General features: G+C 37.5%; 1 protein-coding gene across 7 annotated transcripts in view; it reads left to right on the top strand.

Moving 5' to 3' along the window:
* The window catches only part of PTPRK (protein tyrosine phosphatase receptor type K), a 588,884-nt gene extending 577,069 nt beyond the window's left edge, over positions 1-11,815 (top strand). For all 7 annotated transcript variants that reach the window (XM_075924132.2, XM_075924131.2, XM_075924133.2 and 4 more), the window contains 7 exons: positions 434-583; positions 1,119-1,292; positions 2,802-2,933; positions 3,184-3,309; positions 5,285-5,448; positions 7,393-7,528; positions 10,403-11,815. In XM_075924132.2, coding sequence (XP_075780247.1) covers positions 434-583; positions 1,119-1,292; positions 2,802-2,933; positions 3,184-3,309; positions 5,285-5,448; positions 7,393-7,528; positions 10,403-10,456 — 936 coding nt within the window. In that variant the 3' untranslated portion in view covers positions 10,457-11,815. The remainder of the gene's footprint in view (positions 1-433; positions 584-1,118; positions 1,293-2,801; positions 2,934-3,183; positions 3,310-5,284; positions 5,449-7,392; positions 7,529-10,402) is intronic.
* Positions 11,816-15,962: the final 4,147 nt, after the last annotated feature.

Below are 15,962 nucleotides of genomic sequence, written 5' to 3'. Positions count from 1 at the left end.
TTTTGAAATTTGGTGCTGTCTAGACAGCACCAAATGACGAAATAATCTATTTCAAAATAGCATCGAAATGAGATTCTCAGTTTGAGCTAAGCAAATTGTGTATCTTATTTTGAGTTATGGTGCTGTGTAGATGCACCCACACTGATCTATGCAGCACAAAAATCACCTGAAAATTCTCCCATTAAGCAAATTAGTGCACTGATACTCTTATTGTTGCAGGACTTAAGTTGATTCTGAGGGAAACATACCCATTCACAGCATCCCAGTTAGGCGCAGAGTGTACTGTACTTAAGGTGCTAAAACAGTGTGCAATGGATTGATGGAAGCTGCTTTAAATACAATTTGTAGAGGGGGAATATCTGCTTATCTTGAAGAAAAATCAGATTTTCTTGTTTTTGAATTGCTGCTTTTTTTTTCTTTTTCCCTTTGGTAGGAACAGTACATCTTTATTCATGATGCCATTCTGGAAGCTTGCTTATGTGGAGAAACTGCCATCCCTGTCTGTGAATTCAAAGCTGCATATTTTGATATGATTAGAATAGACTCTCAGACAAACTCTTCACATCTCAAAGATGAATTTCAGGTATTTACAGATACTGGTAGCTCTTCACAGAATAGCAACTTTTTTGCCTCTAGCTACATATAATTTATTTTCAAGAAAAAAGCTTTCCTATCACATTCATAACCTTTGTCCTCTTCTTCTGTTTAACATAATATAGCACCCTTTTCTTTTATCATGTGCTTTACAAGTCACCCTTAAATATGAAATACCTGTCTTAGATCATAATTGCAGTAGACTGCTGACTATAATGAACCGTACTGACCTTGAACTGGCAGGATGGGGGTATATTGTGTATGAGCTCTTCCTTTTGGGTTGCATGTTAAAGGGGATGCATTTAAAGGATCTATTCAGCAGTTTCTGCTGTGACTTCATATCTGAGCTTTCATTCATTTTAACTAAAAAAAATGTCAAGATTCTCAAGCAGACACATGCTCTTGCTTGCTTATGATTTTTCACGATTCCCACATGGAAACATTTTTAATAAAAACAAATTAATTTCCATAACCCTTTCTGTATGATGCACCATAACGTGACAGTGATTCCCTCTGCTCTTTAGACTCTGAATTCTGTGACCCCTCGGCTGCAAGCTGAAGATTGCAGCATCGCCTGCTTGCCAAGGAATCATGACAAGAATCGCTTCATGGATATGCTGCCACCTGACAGATGTCTGCCTTTCTTAATTACTATTGATGGGGAGAGCAGCAACTATATCAATGCTGCTCTTATGGATGTAAGAGACATCTCCTTTGTCTACGTAACATGCCATGAAAAGCTGTGTAATATGAGAAAGAACTCTTACTGGTTAAAGAAAGCGTAATTCTTTCTTCCTGTAGTGTTCAGTAAAAAGGCTCAACAATGAAGAGAGAAGAAAATCTTGACAACATTTTTAAAAACCACTAACTTTTGTTGTTCCTGTGCAAGGTTAGATATCTCAGACGTTTCAGTGCTTGTGTGATCCCTTGGAAAGCTGGGAACTCCCCTTTTTAAGGGTACTGTATTAAATCTCCATTGCTACAGGCTCGTAAGAGCTAGCATCTTCAAATCTGTCCCTGGTCTGGAAATGAATATTGCTCATCTGAGCCCTTTGCTAATAAATTGTGGGTAGCAATTCCATATTAGTTGGAGTGGGGGGAAGGAAGCTACTCCATCCTTTCCACCTCAGAACCCACACCCCCAAATGTGCTGTGATATAACAGTTCCACTCTAGCTCCCTGTGCTGTGTCTCCTCCTGCTTACTTGCAACTCATGTGTTGCAGGGACATCATAAACGGGAGGCTATAGGGATTAGATATGAACAGCTCTATTCTCTGCCTTCAGGAGATGAATCTCATCAAAGCCTGCCTGGTTGCTTTATACTTCCTCTCTGCTGCCTGTGGTCTATGTACTGTCAGGCCAGAAATCCCCCCCTGGCAGCCACATGGACTGCTACCGTCAGGAGATAGGACGAGAGCTGCTCTATCAGGAGTATTGCAGTTGCAGTAGGAGGCAGTGTACCCTGAGTTACACCAGTACCTGTGCAGCAGTGTCCTTACAATTGGAAATTAACCCCTAGTTACCAGTCTTCTCTGTCTTAGAAATAACTGCCAGTGGTTCAGGTATCATTATTTCCACATGGCATAAAGTAACCTGCTGGTGTAATATGCCAAAAAACTTCCCCAATAAATTCTTAAAAGTACAAAAAAAAATCCTTAAAAACTTTTTGTTGTCAGCCCAAAGAAATAGGAGAAAAAAGGCTTAGGCTCAGTAGGAGAGGAAAGATGACCTCATGCTTAACACACCATCCGGTGACTCAAGATCTAGGTCAGGTTCCTGGCTACGTCACAGACTTCCTATGTGAACTACGCTAAATCAATCTTTCTGTGCCTCAATATCTCCCTCTGTAAAATAGGACTAATACATCTCTACCTTGACTTCCAAGTATTCTAAAGTAATCTGAAACTATGGTGAATGCACCCAATATTAACTTCAATTCAGCAAAGAATGCAACAATGGGCTCAACATTTAAGTGGTTAACTTAAAGGGGGCTTATGCATATGATAAAATACAAGTATGATTACTGTGACTTGTTCTTTTTTTTCCACTTTAAAATATCTTATTGTCTGAATAGTTGTTTTGGCTAAAACTGCTTGATTTTATGCCACGGCTTTGTTTTATTTATGTTGCCAAGAGGCCCAGACTGCATAATTGTTATGTAGTGTTTTTTTTCCTAACATTCCTTATTCACCCATTTTCTTTACAGAGCTACAGGCAACCAGCTGCTTTCATTGTCACACAACATCCTTTGCCAAACACTGTGAAAGATTTCTGGAGATTAGTGTACGACTATGGTTGTACCTCTGTCGTAATGTTAAATGAAGTTGATTTAGCCCAGGTTAGTGTTTGTACATAGGATTTCTTTGAACAAATTAATGCATCAAGGTGGTTGCACTTTGTAATAGGGTGGGTGTAATTATAGTGCAGTTTCATTGCAATTACAATGTAAATACCCGTGGCTTTTTTCTTCAATAACCAATTAGTATTAACATGTCTATTAGTCTACTATAAAGTGTGGTGTTACAATAATGAAATACTATTCATGGTATAACTTAAATTTTAATTATATCCATTTTATTCTTGAGCAGGGCTGTCCACAGTATTGGCCTGAAGAAGGAATGCTGAGATATGGTCCCATTCAAGTGGAATGCATGTCTTGTTCAATGGATTGTGATGTAATAAACAGAATTTTCAGGATATGCAATCTAACAAGAGTAAGCATTATCCTAAAGATAACAGCTCACCAGGCTGTTGTGGAGTTGTAAATGTTAAATAATACTACATATACAATATTAATTCTCTTCATATATTAAGGAGAAGAGAATTAAACATGTAGTTCCTAGGATTTAACTATCTTTCTACAACTGCCTATAAAATTCCATACTAGGTTTGGAGAACATTACGGTAAACTATTATTATCCACTATACTGAACGTAATATATCATCATACAAATGTAATGGAAGAGTTCAAAATTTAGTCAGTGTACAATGAAAAAATTCAGGAAGATGAGCAGTGACTCTTTAATGGACACAAGCAATATTTCATTGTCTAACTCTTACATGAAATCGTAAGTAAGCATATCTAAAGAGCAGTTGTGGTTATGTAACTTACGCCTCGCGGTGCAAGAACCACAACATAAAATAGAAGCATTATGACATTCTACTAAATACATGTGAAAAGTCTCTTAAAGTTATTTTAGTTTTGGATGTTCTTGAGACATTCTGCCCTGACCTAGATTTACTAACATGTTCTCTCCAACTCCAAAACTTACATTGTTATTGATGAACTTTTAATCTCTTTTAACCATTATCATCTCTGTCTACTTTCATATTATCATCTGCCTACTTTCATGTTGTCCTGCATTATTTCAGTACTCCCTCAAACACTGTTTACCAGCTACCACCTTCTTCAGATGCCCACTAAAAACTCATTTCTGCCATGCTTCTTGTATGTACTAAGTTAAAGAAAATGTGAGAACCAATAAGTTGTGCTATTTTAAACATCTGCCACTTTGTAGTACCCTCACTTGTTACATCTCATATTTAGAAATCAAATTTCAACAGTGTGTCTGTGAAGTAACTCATAAATGATGATGATAATGAAATGAATATGGGGAAACTAAAATGTTTGAAAAGACTCTTCTGTCAGCTTTTGATTTTCAAACTCTTTTCATGGATGGTTCAGAAGTGGGCCATGTTTTATTCTAGCACTATGCTTTGGTTGAGCAAAATGTTTATATCTTTCAACTCTCCTTGTTCTGTCTGGGAAATTCAATACAATGTAGCAATAGTAATACATTAAATTATCATGTTGTAGTCCTTTTTCATATCTTACATTTTGTAGGTTTTTTGTTACCGTCTCTTTCACTTGTTCCATCTCTTATTTTCATTCTCTCCTTTTCTTCTCTTTTTTTTGTTTTTTAATTTTTGTTTCTTCCATCTCTCTCCCATCTCCCTTTCCTGTGAAACTTTCTCTGCACCATCTCTTTCTTTCCCAGGGCCCCACATCTCCTTCCATTTTTGCCTGCCCCTGCTACATGAAACTGGAGTGAGTTATTTTTTCTTCAGCACATATGGGTACAGCAGATTTTTTTTTTTTAAACATTCTGAGCCACCCCAGAACTTTTTGCATCTAAAACCCAGTTTAGGAAAAGCTCAGAGATTTGCCATTGGCTGGCAAAAAGGAGCAGACTCCAATCAAGCAAAAACATTCTTGTACACCACCATCATTTATTCTTGTTTTTGTAACTGGAAATACTTTCAGTCAGGATAAGTACCGCTGTAGAGCTGCTGCATTTCTACCAGGTCAACAACAGGCTTTTTAATTGATTTTGTAGAGAAGGCTAGGTTTTTTTGGGGTGGGGGGGGAGGTAATTCTATTTAGCATCCAGAGGAATATGTTTATTTAGAAGTGGTTAAATTAATATCCCTATAAATGTTGATATCTTTCTAATTGCAACTCCAAAACATTTTCTTCTTAAACTTGTTTCATTGTGCCTTATTTCTGTAATACTTATACAGATACCTTTGTGCTGTCTCTTTATATGTATGCTCAGCACATACTTGTAATGGAATTTGTTTGCAATATATACTTTAGTTGATTTAGTTTCACATGATGAAAACTAAACAGATAAGATAAACTGATTTTAAATGTGCCATTTTAATGTAAAGTGGTTTGGCTTCCATCAGCCACAGGAAGGCTATTTGATGGTGCAGCAATTCCAGTATTTGGGATGGGCTTCTCACAGAGACGTTCCAGGCTCCAAGCGGTCATTCTTGAAGTTAATTCTTCAGGTTGAAAAATGGCAAGAAGAATGTGAAGAAGGCGAAGGCCGAACTATCATTCACTGTCTGTGAGTAATATTGTTATGGCCAACTGGGTATATGGTTGCATCTTAGGCTATGTGTACACTGCAGAGAAAAGTCAGAAAAAGATACGCAAATTGCAAACCATAATTTGCATATCTTTTTCCAGTTTTTTTACGAAAGAAGTTTTTCTGAAATTTGGTCTGTCTACAAATTTTGGAAAAAACTCCTCTTTCAGAACATCCCTTAGTCCTCTCACCGAGAAGAATACAAGGATACCGAAAGAACACGTCCACTTTTTCAGAAACTGTTCCGAAAAGACGGACATGTTCCTTGGATGCGGCAGTTTTTCCGGGAAGCTTGGCAGTCTAGGCATAGCCTTAGACTGTGTACATCCAATTCATTATTTTAAGTTCAAGCCAATGTTCCTTTTAGTACATTCTACTTTGTGTGTCCCAATAGTGTTGCTTTGGGTGGGCCTGAGTACCTTCTGTTCTGCTCAGTAGTCTGGTACTCTTGCTGCAGAGCAGAGTCTGGGTAGAAGGAATTGCCCTGCTCCACCCAATTGGCACTCCTGCCCATGGCCTGCCCCCACTCCCTGGGGAGTTCCACACAATTGTTGCAAGCTCCCAATCCCATTCTCCAGCAGTAGTGCTGGAGGTGGGGAGAGATACCCATGATGGCTCCTGCCTCACCCTCTTGTCCTTGCCCGCCCACCCTAGTGTTCCAATCTGCCTTATACCACTGATGTGTCTTATTTTGTTTCCTTCAATTTTGGCCCTGGTTCTTGGCACCCACTTCAGACTAGGGCCTATATGTTGTGAAGATGAGCACCGTAGGAGAGGCTGGTTAGACGTGTTCTCTTTTGCTGGATTTTTTAGGATTCCTGACCTTTTACACCTAATAGCACTCTTTTCCATGTGGCTATAATGAGGGTACACAAGTGACTTCTGATACAGCACCATTATACTATTGAGTAATCTAACAGGATGCTTCTTTGTACTAAGCGGCAACAGATTATTTATAGTGAAACTTTTCATATGTTTTTGTGTATTTTGAATGGGGCTCTTCCAACAAATATACACATTAGTTATTTTGTGCCATTCTGTATCAAAAATGAGTACCTGAAATCAGACACATTTTTGTTACGCATCTGTAGTGGTATTTATGAAAAGTAATTATGTATAGCATGTTATGAATACTTCTTTTTCTACCATTGTCATTTAAAAAGAGATGAAAATCCATTGAGTCCCACCATATGTGTAACCAATTAAATTTAATCTTAAAAGAGCTACTTTTAGAAAAAGAAGGGAGCCATATTTTTTATCTCTTTTCTACAGTGTTTTAACTTAAAGCTTCAGTTTTATCAGTTGAATAAACTGCTCTCAAAAGGAGATTTATAAATTAAGTATTCACAGATCTCTTTTGACTCAACTGCAAAATTGCAGAATAACTATATCGTCTCCACAGACCCATATAGTTTGTTTTATTTAATTTAAATTTATGTGAAAAAAACACCTATCCTCGGTTCTAGGAACCTTTAGAAATAATATAAAAAAGTTGCAAAAAAAATTAGCAGCGTCTCTAAAGATCAAATCAACAACACACTCCAGCAATATTCTGCCAAAACTCTTGTAGCTTTTGATGATTTAAAACAGTTCCCGCTGGGGAAAAAATGATAAATGTTGCCGTTTATATTCATAACACTTGTTTTTAATTTTTCCTGCTCACTTAAGCTGTATTATAGCATAACTAGGCTAGATAATGAGCTATACAGCAACACCACAATTGATTCAAAACAGTTTCAAGAGTGGCAGTGATGTCAAATATTTAAAACTCCATCAACAAGAGCTATGAGGAGATTGATAAAGAGGTTTTTCCTCTACTGGCTCCCCCATCATTTATTACTACATAATTAAATGTCAGGTATATGTTACAGATATATTTGTGTGTGACAGCTGTATTAACTCTGTTGTTTTGCTTACGTTCAGGAATGGAGGTGGTCGGAGTGGAATGTTCTGTGCCATCGGCATAGTTGTTGAGATGGTCAAAAGACAAAATGTTGTTGATGTTTTCCATGCTGTAAAGACTTTACGGAACAGTAAGCCAAACATGGTAGAAACCCCGGTAAGTTATAGCCCGTTGATTGGAATACAGACAGACACTTAGCAAGAAAGATAATGCATAGTGTATATTAATATGAGTACTTGAAAGATTCTCACCTGTGATACAGAGAATTGTTTGTTTCACTGGTGTGACCCAAAGCATTAGATCCTGAATCTTCTGCTCAAAAACAGGTCAATTCATATGAATTCATATACTAGAGCTAGGAGATCTGCAGGTTTCACCATAGTATAATTCCAATAGTGAGTGTAATATTATTCTTTGAGAGTTATTACATCCTGTAGTTGGAAACCTATTGTACATTGAGGAACTACAGCATTGTGAGTGTCTAGGTTCTGTGTTTTGATAGATCATTTCTCTCCTACCATGTCATATGCTTTTCATGGAAAATAAGAACAGTCAGGATGCACGCTAATCTCTCAAGATAACATCACCCTATATTGTTAAAATAACACTATAGTCTTATTTTGCTCAACCAACCCATCTTTAAAATTTACAAACCAAGACATTTCTTCCTAAGAGGAATAAACAGTGAAGCAGAAATATTGTATTTTGTAATTACAGTTGCTATTTCTGAATCTTTGTGGTAGTTTGTAAAACTACTTCCTGACAGAACCAAAATGGTGCAGGAAACCTTTAATGTTAAAATGAGTTTTCTTTTTTTAATATTGTAATCTTGCTTTAACAAACCACAGCTCTGAAAAAATGTTTTTTTTTCAAGTTGGATGCCTGATTTGAACTAGTCTCTTGTTTTCACACTCTAGCCTCTGCCCCACCTCAGCTGGATAATTTAGCTATTCATATTACACTTCTGCCCCTGAAAGTAAAGAGAGAGTGAAGCCCTTTTAGAAAAAACGAGTCCTTAAAACTGAGTCTTAAATGGTTAAGCATGCAAGCAGGTTGGCAAATGGCTTAGAATTTTTGCCATTTGACTCTCATGCTGACAGAAGCCAGTGTCGCAAATACTATTACTTTTCAGGCAGATGGTTGCCTCTAGCACTAAGTTCAGATATGCCAATTGAAATTTAAAATGTTCATGGTTTATGCGTAGTGAAAATTACTTCTGACCCTGTGAAACTGCATATTGAATAAAATGGGTGCAGTTTGCTTTCCCTTGTACATCCCTTTTTCTTGGGTCAGAATTTACTAGGCTTCAGGTGTACATGTGATACTATGTACCTAATTATTTTTTGTTGCTGTTGCACTGGCTGGAGTAACTCACAATGGAAGTGCCTACATCTGGGCAGACTATAAGGAACAGAGTGAATTCTGCAATTTTACTATGGTTCCAAATTCAACAATTGCAGAATTCCCCTAGGACTAGATACCCCAAACCAATGGCATGTTCTATAATTAGATTTCATTAAGCCAGTAACAAATGTGAACTCCTGGTTCACTATATCAGTTTTACCGTGGAGTTACAGACAGTTCCCTTAGACTCTCCAGCCTGTCTTACTGCCCCAGGCAATTGGAACTTTGTGATAATGATTACTCAAACCATTATACTATGTCAGGACACAAAAAGGTAAAAACAGTGCCTATAACATCCCATTACTTTCATGAAGTTTGATCACCAAATACACTCTTATGCAGCTCACAATTATTTTGATCTATACTAATACACAAGTGAATTGATGTGAGTACACTGTAGCAGGACTTGGTTTGCCAGGGTTATAATTGCTTCCATCTGCTGGCACCAAGTGGATTATATAATAGCTAGAATGTTAACAGCTATAAGGGGAATGTTACTGGAAATGTCTGGCCAGCCCATGGCCTTCGTGCTAAAAGTAGTATACTGTTGTGTGTGCCGCACGCTTTTGATAGTCACATGTAAAACTGCTGCCTGATTCCATTTTGTTGCTGAGAGTGAAAGGTAGGTCACATCGCATGAAAAATTAGAGTCCAGTGTACCTTGCATATTGAGTCTGGTAAATTATCTTTATTTTTTTAAAAGCCCTGAATTGCATTGTAGTTTTAATCTGCAGTTACTGAATTTCTGTAGGTGTGTTTCTCTGTGGTGGGTGTTGTGTGGGATTTTATTCAGAACTCTTGAACAACAGCAGCTGCTGCTGTTGAGTCGTTAGTAGAAAACAAACCAGGAAAACCAAGGTAGCATTGTCATCTGCCCTATATTCAACAAGATCATCAGATAACAAAAATGAGCAACACAATAAAACTTTTTAGATATCCCCACCACTTCCTGCTAGTGGATCACATTGACTTACTGTGCAACCCAAAGTAAATCATGAGAGCAGGCTCATTTAATTTGGTTTTAAAAGGTAGTAAAATTTAATCAACTTCTCTCTTGGGTTTTTTTTTTCTCCAAATATTGATGTTGAATCATAACCTTGTTAAGAATAAATATCAGCTTTCCTGACTGTACTTCCTCATCTTCTCACTTAAATGCATCATCTGATTTATTTGACATTATTTATCACAATTTCTAACACTATCTTTAGGCCTCATGCAGTTTAGTATCACAGCTCAGTATTTCCTCACAATTATATTAAGATGCTATTACTAGTAAGCTGCTAAATGCCATTTGACTTAAGAGAAGCTGTCAGTTGTACAGGGGCTGAAGTGGTTCAGGAGAAGAAACACTTTGTTAGAAAATGGAACTACAAGTGAAGAAGAACAAATCACAGGGAAGCAAATAGCTTAATGTTATGCATGACTGGTTCTTCCTTTCCACTATGGTAGCAAGGTTGAAATTTGAAATCAGAGCTGACATCATGCAGCTAATAATTTTAAAGAAAAGCCATGTGAGACTAGTGTGGATTAAAATGGCACAGCAGTAGGCAGAAAATATAGTTGTTAATAGTTATCCCTGCTCTTTAATATATTAGACTGTTTCTTTAATTTTCTTTTTTTTTTCAGGAACAGTATCGTTTCTGCTATGATGTTGCTTTGGAGTACCTTGAGTCATCCTAGTTAGAATGGCTGAGACAAAATACACCGCATATATGAAGCTAGTAAACTGTGTCTTGACAACAGTTGTTCAATCTGTGAAGAAAAATTTTAGGGAAGGGGACTTTTACAATTTAAATGCAAAAGTATTTTTCTTATGAAGTTGTGGATCTTAATAAAAGGACTTAATCTGTTTCTATGCCTGTATACAGTATCAACATTTAGTGTTACATAAATAAATTTAATGAATTCCAGAGTCAGAAGAGATTTGTTCAAATTAGGACTTTCTGGTGTTTGTAAATGCAGCCATCTCTCAATTACAATAGAGCCACCATCTGTTGCATGTATCAATATTTCCTATATGGTATTATTTTTCCTCTGTTTTTCTTTTGATAAATTGTTAAAGTAAAACAAAACTGTGCAGATCAGTAGTAAAATTCAGTCTTTATACGTTTCAAGTGTTGCAGCTATATATAACTGGCTTACTTCGTTTTTTAATGTGCAATGATGGTTGGATCACATAAAGTTCTTTATAGAGAAATTTCAACATAAGCCAAAGACTCAAGTGTAAATATGTCTATATGGAGAAAGCACATTGTATTTATTGTTTATTGCATTCCTTTTTTGATGGCTGAAAAAAATCATTTTTCTTGAAGAAAGCTTTTTTTGCTGAAATCAAGTGTAAACGATTTTTGTAGTTTATTTTTTGTATGTTTTAGTGTAAGTAGAAGGCATACTTTTTATGCATAGATGAGGAAACATTGGTACAGTGATTTTGTTGTGTACATGCTTGTGAATGAAATCCACATAAACAATTCGGTTATAGAAGGTCTTTAACTATAGGACCAAAATCAAAACATTTTGCTGAAAATGTATAGTTTTTCACAGTTGCTTTAGTTAAATACTGATCAAAGGAATATATAAGGAAACCGCACACATTAAAATGGCCTTGCTTATGACTTGCACAATGTTGGAAATAGTTCTAAGCACCATTACACTTATAGGGGAACAAATTATTCAACAATGCTTGAAGCACAGGTCAAGAGAAGAGGACAACATGTATCCTTTCAGGGTAAGAAGTGTTTGTTTAGCAAATTGTAAAATTAAATTATGTTTATTTTGATGTTTACAGACATGTAAGCTTTGGCCTCTTGACAAAGCAAAATTTGAATAAATCAATGCCAGATTCTGGTTATGGTCTTGATGTACAAAACAACCATGTGTTTTTACTTAATTCTTCATCCACAGTGCACAAGTCTTGACATATTTTGTTAGCCAATATCATTCCAGTTTCCTCTTGTTTTTGGAATTGACAGAAAATGACATGGTGCTTATAAATATTAATGTAAAGTAAGAGTGAATTAAACACATTTTATAAAGATATGATGATTCCATATTATTGCTTATTTTAATAACATTTCATTTATTATCGTTAAGAAATTGTCATGTTGTTGAAGTGTAGTGTTAATGGATTCCAACAGTGGGGTCTCTCTGCTCAAAGGAAGAGAATCACAGGGCATGCTCCCTCATCCTGGATTTACTTTATCACGCAGTCTCCACATGCTCTTAGGTGAGACCATCATCAGTGCACTTCATTTCAAGATTTTATGCAGCTTCAGGTCCCATTTTTCCATGTTTCTTTGTGCTCCCTAGGCAGAGTATGAGAAGATGGGAAGAATTTTCTCATCTCTCTCAGATCTGGAGCTAATTTGTCCTTCCAGCCTTTTCCCCTTCCTGTGTCTTCCACTTAACCATCTAGCTAGCTAGGGAGCTGAATCCCCTTGTTAACTGGTGAAATAATTATCTCCCAATTTGACCTATGCAAAGGAACATGTATAAAATGCACAGAATGGTGAACCAACCCTAGGCCACTCCATCACAACCTGCACACCAGTTTTTTCTTTGTTTCCTTTCAGGGACTTTTCTCTCCTCCCCTAGGCTTTGCCTTTCCTTTTAGGTCTGCCATCCTGTAACATGAGCAGTTGCTTGAAACTGACTTTCTAAAATCTCTGTGGGAGACTTCTCTGTCCTCCACCCACAAGAGGCATGTTCTGATGGAAGAAGTGCCCCCTACCCCACCCCACCAGTTTCTGCACTCTGTCTTCACACCATGGCATCTTTTTGCAGCATACGACTTCCCTCCTGCTTTTGAAGTCTCCCTAATTACTATATTGCCCAGATTACCCTAAATTGCTAAATGTTGTTGATCTTGCTTTGATGTACGTTTACCACAGAGCAGTTTATTTACAATGATTTATGCAGCTTCATGTTTCATCACATAAGGTTTTTCCTTAGCTTCAATGTATTCCACAGGCAACAGGTGAGAGGGTGGGAAGAGAGGTCTAATCTCTTTCAGATCTTGAGCTGCTTTGTCCTTTTTTCCAGCCTTCTTCTTTGCCTCCCTTTTAACCATACCTCCCTTTTTAGCTGTTCCCAGCTGATGCGCTGAATCAGTCATCTCCTAATTTGACCAATGTGGGGTATTTACAAAATGTCCAGGGTAGTGAGGCAATCCTAGGTTACTCACACTCTGTCACAAAGATCTATAGAAGAAAACTGCAGTCCTTCAACTTTAATGCTTTACAAGGTATTTGAAAAATATCTGTGCTGTCTCTTTGAAAACAAAACTCAATAGTTCTACTTTTTTTTATTAAACACACATTCCCTTTCAGAATTATATAAACATTTACCAAAAAAACAAGCCATTTAATAGTTTTTTTTAAAAAATTGTAAGCTCTCCCAACCATCAGTACATTTCATGCCATCCACCTGCTGTAGATCTCTCATCATTCAATTCAAGTACCTGCCCCATAAACAGCCTGTAAAAACAGACATGCTTTTACTGAAGATCACCACATCTGAACACTTGATGACCAATGGGGTGAGGAGGGGTGAGGCCTTATAAAGTGTGGTGGACAAATGCTTTACCTAACTGAGAACCACATTTGCCACTTGCTGAACTGGAAAGCAAAACCTAATTTACATGGAATCAAAAATACGGAGGTAAGCCACATGGGGTATGTCTACACTGTATTCCTTTCAAGAGAGGAATACAAATGCAGCTGAGCGAAATTGAAAATGAAGCGCGAATTTGAATTTCCCTGCACTTCATTTGAATAATCGCGTCCGACCGCTATTTCGAAATACCCTATTTCGAGTTAAAAGTTGCTGTGTAGACATGGTTATTTTGAGTAAAAACTCTTCTTTCAAAATAACCTTTAAACCTCATTTTAAAGGTTTTTTTTCTCGAAATAACCATGTCTACACAGCATTTTTTATCTCAGAATAGGGTATTTCGAAATAACAGCCTGACGCAATTATGCAAGTGAAGTGCGGGAAATTCAAATCCACGCTTCATTTGCAATTTCGCTCAGCTGTATTTGCATTCCTCTCTCGAAAGAGGAATGCAGTGTAGACATACCCATGGTAGTGTAGTTGCCAAGAGTGAGTAATTAATTGTCATTTACCACTGAAATGTAAATCTTTTGACAACAACCTGTCATATCTGTACACTCTGCTGACTGAGTGACTTTGCATAAAATTGTTCTCTACCAGGCCAAGCAAGAGTACCTGTAATGGCAATATCAGTTCAGTGTTTCTCACCCATCCAAACTTTCTTCCTGCACAAAGATACAAATCTAATGGAGTCTGTAAGGCTGCATATTCTGAATGTGGATAATAAACTGATGTGTAATGTTAGATCAGAACTGGCTACTGGAAGCAAAATCTGAAGGAAGAATTTTCTATTGTTACACCGATTCTTTCCCCTTCCTTTTCTTACCCAATGACAGCAACTGCCAACTTCGCTTACCAGCAGCACCAGTTCCTTCCTCCAAGGCAGAAGCTGCTTCATGGTCTAATCATTATGACTGGACAAGATACAAGAAAAGGAGTGGGGGGAATGTGCAGCAACTACCCTACAGGGAGCAAAACAGGCACTTCAAGAAAATAAAGTGTACAGGTCTTGTAGCTGAGGGAGAGGATTCTCCTTTGCCCAGAGCACATAGGGGAGGAAATGCTTTTTCTCCTTGTGGCTCTAGAAGAGCCATCAGGACCTACAGCACAACCTGTCAGCTCATGCCCACTAGCAATCCATGAAAATCAGGGCTCTCTCTCAGTACGGTTCTCTCTTATCTGCTCCCACCTCTTGCCTCGCATCAGTATGGTCACAAACATTGGAAGGTAAGCTATGAACTCCTGGGGGGGTATTGCTCTGCTCTGTTCCAGATGCTGTCTGAGCACAGTGCTCACAGCCTACCTCTGTAAGTACATGAAGGTAGAACTGAGTTAAATTGCTAGTAGAGATGAAAAGTAAGAGAGAACCAGGGTGTGACAATAAAGGATAATCAGTGGGTTAGCGTGCCCATCAGTCAGAGCTAAAATGGGTACGGTTTCTCATTTGGCTTAATATTGCACAATGAAAACAGAACCCTGGAACAACAAAAATAATTTTAACTGGATGTAGTGCTGCAAATTATTCTTTGCGCTAACGCTGAAGAAGTGATTGTCCTCAATATGCTGGTTCCTAAATGCTTATAGAACAAGATCTGGCTGCTTTTGTTTGTTTGTTTTTTGAAGGTTTCAGTGGATTTCTTGGAAAGCAGAATCAAGGTCATTCACCAGCTCCCAATTTTGATTTGAAACCCTTACTCTGAGCTTGTGCGACCAGTCACCAGCATTTGTTACATTTTGAGAGAAAGTGCTCTCACTAAAGTGTTCCTGAGCTGATCATGTTGCCCTCAATATCAACAATCATGAAAATAAAAGCCATTGCAGGTCTGCACTGTGCTGTTACTAATGGACTTGCTGATTTCCAAGATGTAAGCCTTAAGACAACAAAGTGAGAGATGTGATACGAGGTAAGTACTGTTAGTATGTCCCTAAACTCCACCAAAGGGAACTGAAATCTTAAATTGCAAGAGACAGCTTGAGAGAAATTTTCTATGGAATCATTACAGGACTGGGCCACTTGGACTGACACAATGACTATACAAAAACCTTTCCAAGCCTCATTCTGCTGCTGTTTCAAAAGAAACCCAGAGATCCTGAAGTAAACATGAAAGCTGCTTTTATATTGCCCTGCTCTGTACTGAAAAGGAAAGTACTGTAACTCATTCTCTACTGTACTTTTTCCCAGTGGCTGAAAAAGGTCTTCACTGAGTTAAATGATCCCAGTCTCACAACAGAACCTGCATGTAGTTTATTGCTTATATTTTCCCTTTGTGAAATAGACAGAACTCTAACTTTGCCGATCCAGAATAGTAATGTATACCTGTGAAGGTTTACTGATGTGTTTACGGTCTCAAATTGAATGATCTGTTTAACTGCTTCTGTATATTGTAGTTGACATTTTCAGAGCCTGCTAAAAGAGCTACATCTTCCATTCATATTCCATATATTCATATACATTCACACAAATTCCAGCAACTTTCATAACAGTAATAAGATGTTTAGTGGCAAAATCCTTTAGTTAGGGTCCTATTACTGGGTCAAATATAAGCAATTTCTTTAACAGCCTGAAATAAAAGTT

The sequence above is a fragment of the Pelodiscus sinensis genome, chromosome 3 (genome assembly GCF_052426305.1).
Source record: "Pelodiscus sinensis isolate ZL-2025 chromosome 3, ASM5242630v1, whole genome shotgun sequence".
Classification (NCBI taxonomy): domain Eukaryota; kingdom Metazoa; phylum Chordata; order Testudines; family Trionychidae; genus Pelodiscus; species Pelodiscus sinensis.
This window is presented reverse-complemented; position numbering and strand designations above follow the sequence as displayed.